This window comes from Dermacentor silvarum, chromosome 4 (genome assembly GCF_013339745.2).
Source record: "Dermacentor silvarum isolate Dsil-2018 chromosome 4, BIME_Dsil_1.4, whole genome shotgun sequence".
Classification (NCBI taxonomy): domain Eukaryota; kingdom Metazoa; phylum Arthropoda; class Arachnida; order Ixodida; family Ixodidae; genus Dermacentor; species Dermacentor silvarum.
The window spans coordinates 196,355,801-196,357,456 of NC_051157.2; the positions used below are offsets into that span (position 1 = coordinate 196,355,801).

Sequence of the window (1,656 nt, forward strand, 5' to 3'; positions counted from 1 at the left end):
TCTGCAGAAGTGGGCGAGCCATATTTCTAATGTAAGCTTTCAAGTACAGGAGCGAGAGCATCCAGTACTTGTAAAGCGCATCGAGCAGTCGAAGTTTGTGTACTTCCCAAAAGTGTGCGAATCGCAGCTATTAATGACTTCAGAATAACCACCTGCACATCCTGTTCAGGCAACTTGTCGGAAGCAAGAGGTACGTTCGATGAAGGAGACGTACGTCGCTCAAGCTCAGCAGGTGGGCGTGCATTTGGCAGTGCAGGCCAGGCAACGTCATAAGCACTTTTCTGGGCTTCTTTGTCAATCAATACGTTGCGTCTGGTCTCGCGCATGGACTGCTGTTTCTCAATTCGAGATGATGACGCTGCTGGACTAGATTGGCGCTGTTGGGGGTTTTTTCGCGTTCTTTGGGGAACGTCTGCGGTGGCGGCGGGAGCGTCGTTTTTTCACAGAAACGGCTGCTTTCCGGTGCGTAGAGCCTTCCCTTACCATCTCCTTAAGAATACTCCACTCCTTCTTGATTCGGGGGCAAGCTCTCGATGTGGCTTCATGAGATCCCTTGCAGTTTCGGCACTTAAATTCAGTTGCTTGGCAGGATTCCGTGGTGTGGAACCCAGCGCAGCGTGCACATACTGCAGCGTGATTACAAACACCTCTGACGTGACCCAACCGAAGGCACTTGTGGCACTGCAGAGGTTTCGGAATGAACGGCTTCACGGGGTGGCGAAAATGGCCAACCTTGACAATAGATGGGATGGTGTCGCCCTTGAAGACTATCTTCACACACCGTGAATTGCCAATCCGAGATACCTGGATGATGGTACTATCAGGAGTGGCTGTCTTGACTAGGATAGGCAAGTCTTCATTCGGTATTGCTACATCTACGTCATAGATGACGCCTGTTGCTGTATCCTTGTCGACAGGAATGTGGGAGCGCACTTTGATGCCGTTCAGATCGGTTACTGTACGCAAGATGTCAAACGCGGTTGCATGCACGACATCTACGGCGAGAATGTTCTTGCGAGTGTTAATTCTTATGTCGGTGATTTCATTGGGAACTAATCTTTCAAGGAAGGCGGAGACAGCTTGCCTATTCAGATGCCGCAGATTGTCCGAGGAAACCACCGGCATGAAGAGTATGGCGGGGGCTCGAGGACGGCTCATGTTCTGCACTGTAGATGTACTTGAAGGCGAAGGTGTCCTGAGGCTCCTCCGCTTCGCCTTGCGGCTTCGTACGGATTCGAAGCCGTCTTCGGAGTCTTCTCCGCTGACCGAGTAGAGTTCCGTGCTGTCACTGGCAGCATCGTCCATTTCACTGTTACGCTTCCGCGACGGCACCGCGGAACGCGAGGTCAGGTCGGGAGAGAACCGGGCAGTGTCGACGTTCATCACTGCCGGCGGGGGACCGAAGTCCCGTAGCTAAACAGCGAAAAAACTGAAAATCAGCAGGAGACGGGAAAGCACCAGTCAACTAGAGACACACTTCGTCTAACTGATGTCGTGCTTTGTCGACTGCGAATAGGACATGTGTACGACGCTCATTGTTACCTGCTGACTGGTGGTGAACCTCCACTCTGTGGTAGGTGTGGTGAGAGGCTGACCGTTCTCCACGTCGTGGTGGAGTGTCGGGAACTAGAGGCTGAACGAAATAAGCACTTTCCT

General features: G+C 52.4%; 1 protein-coding gene across 1 annotated transcript; it reads right to left on the reverse strand.

Annotated features, from left to right (window-relative positions):
* Positions 1–366: 366 nt before the first annotated feature.
* Positions 367–1,383, reverse strand: LOC125945103 (uncharacterized). The gene has a single exon (XM_049666682.1). It carries the CDS (start codon positions 1,381–1,383, stop codon positions 367–369), a length of 1,017 nt encoding a protein of 338 aa, XP_049522639.1.
* Between the last annotated feature and the right edge of the window lie 273 nt (positions 1,384–1,656).

Bases quoted from the DNA above. Each gene is read 5' to 3' on its own strand.
- LOC125945103 (XM_049666682.1), bottom strand. From the start codon at position 1,383: ATGAACGTCGACACTGCCCGGTTCTCTCCCGACCTGACCTCGCGTTCC.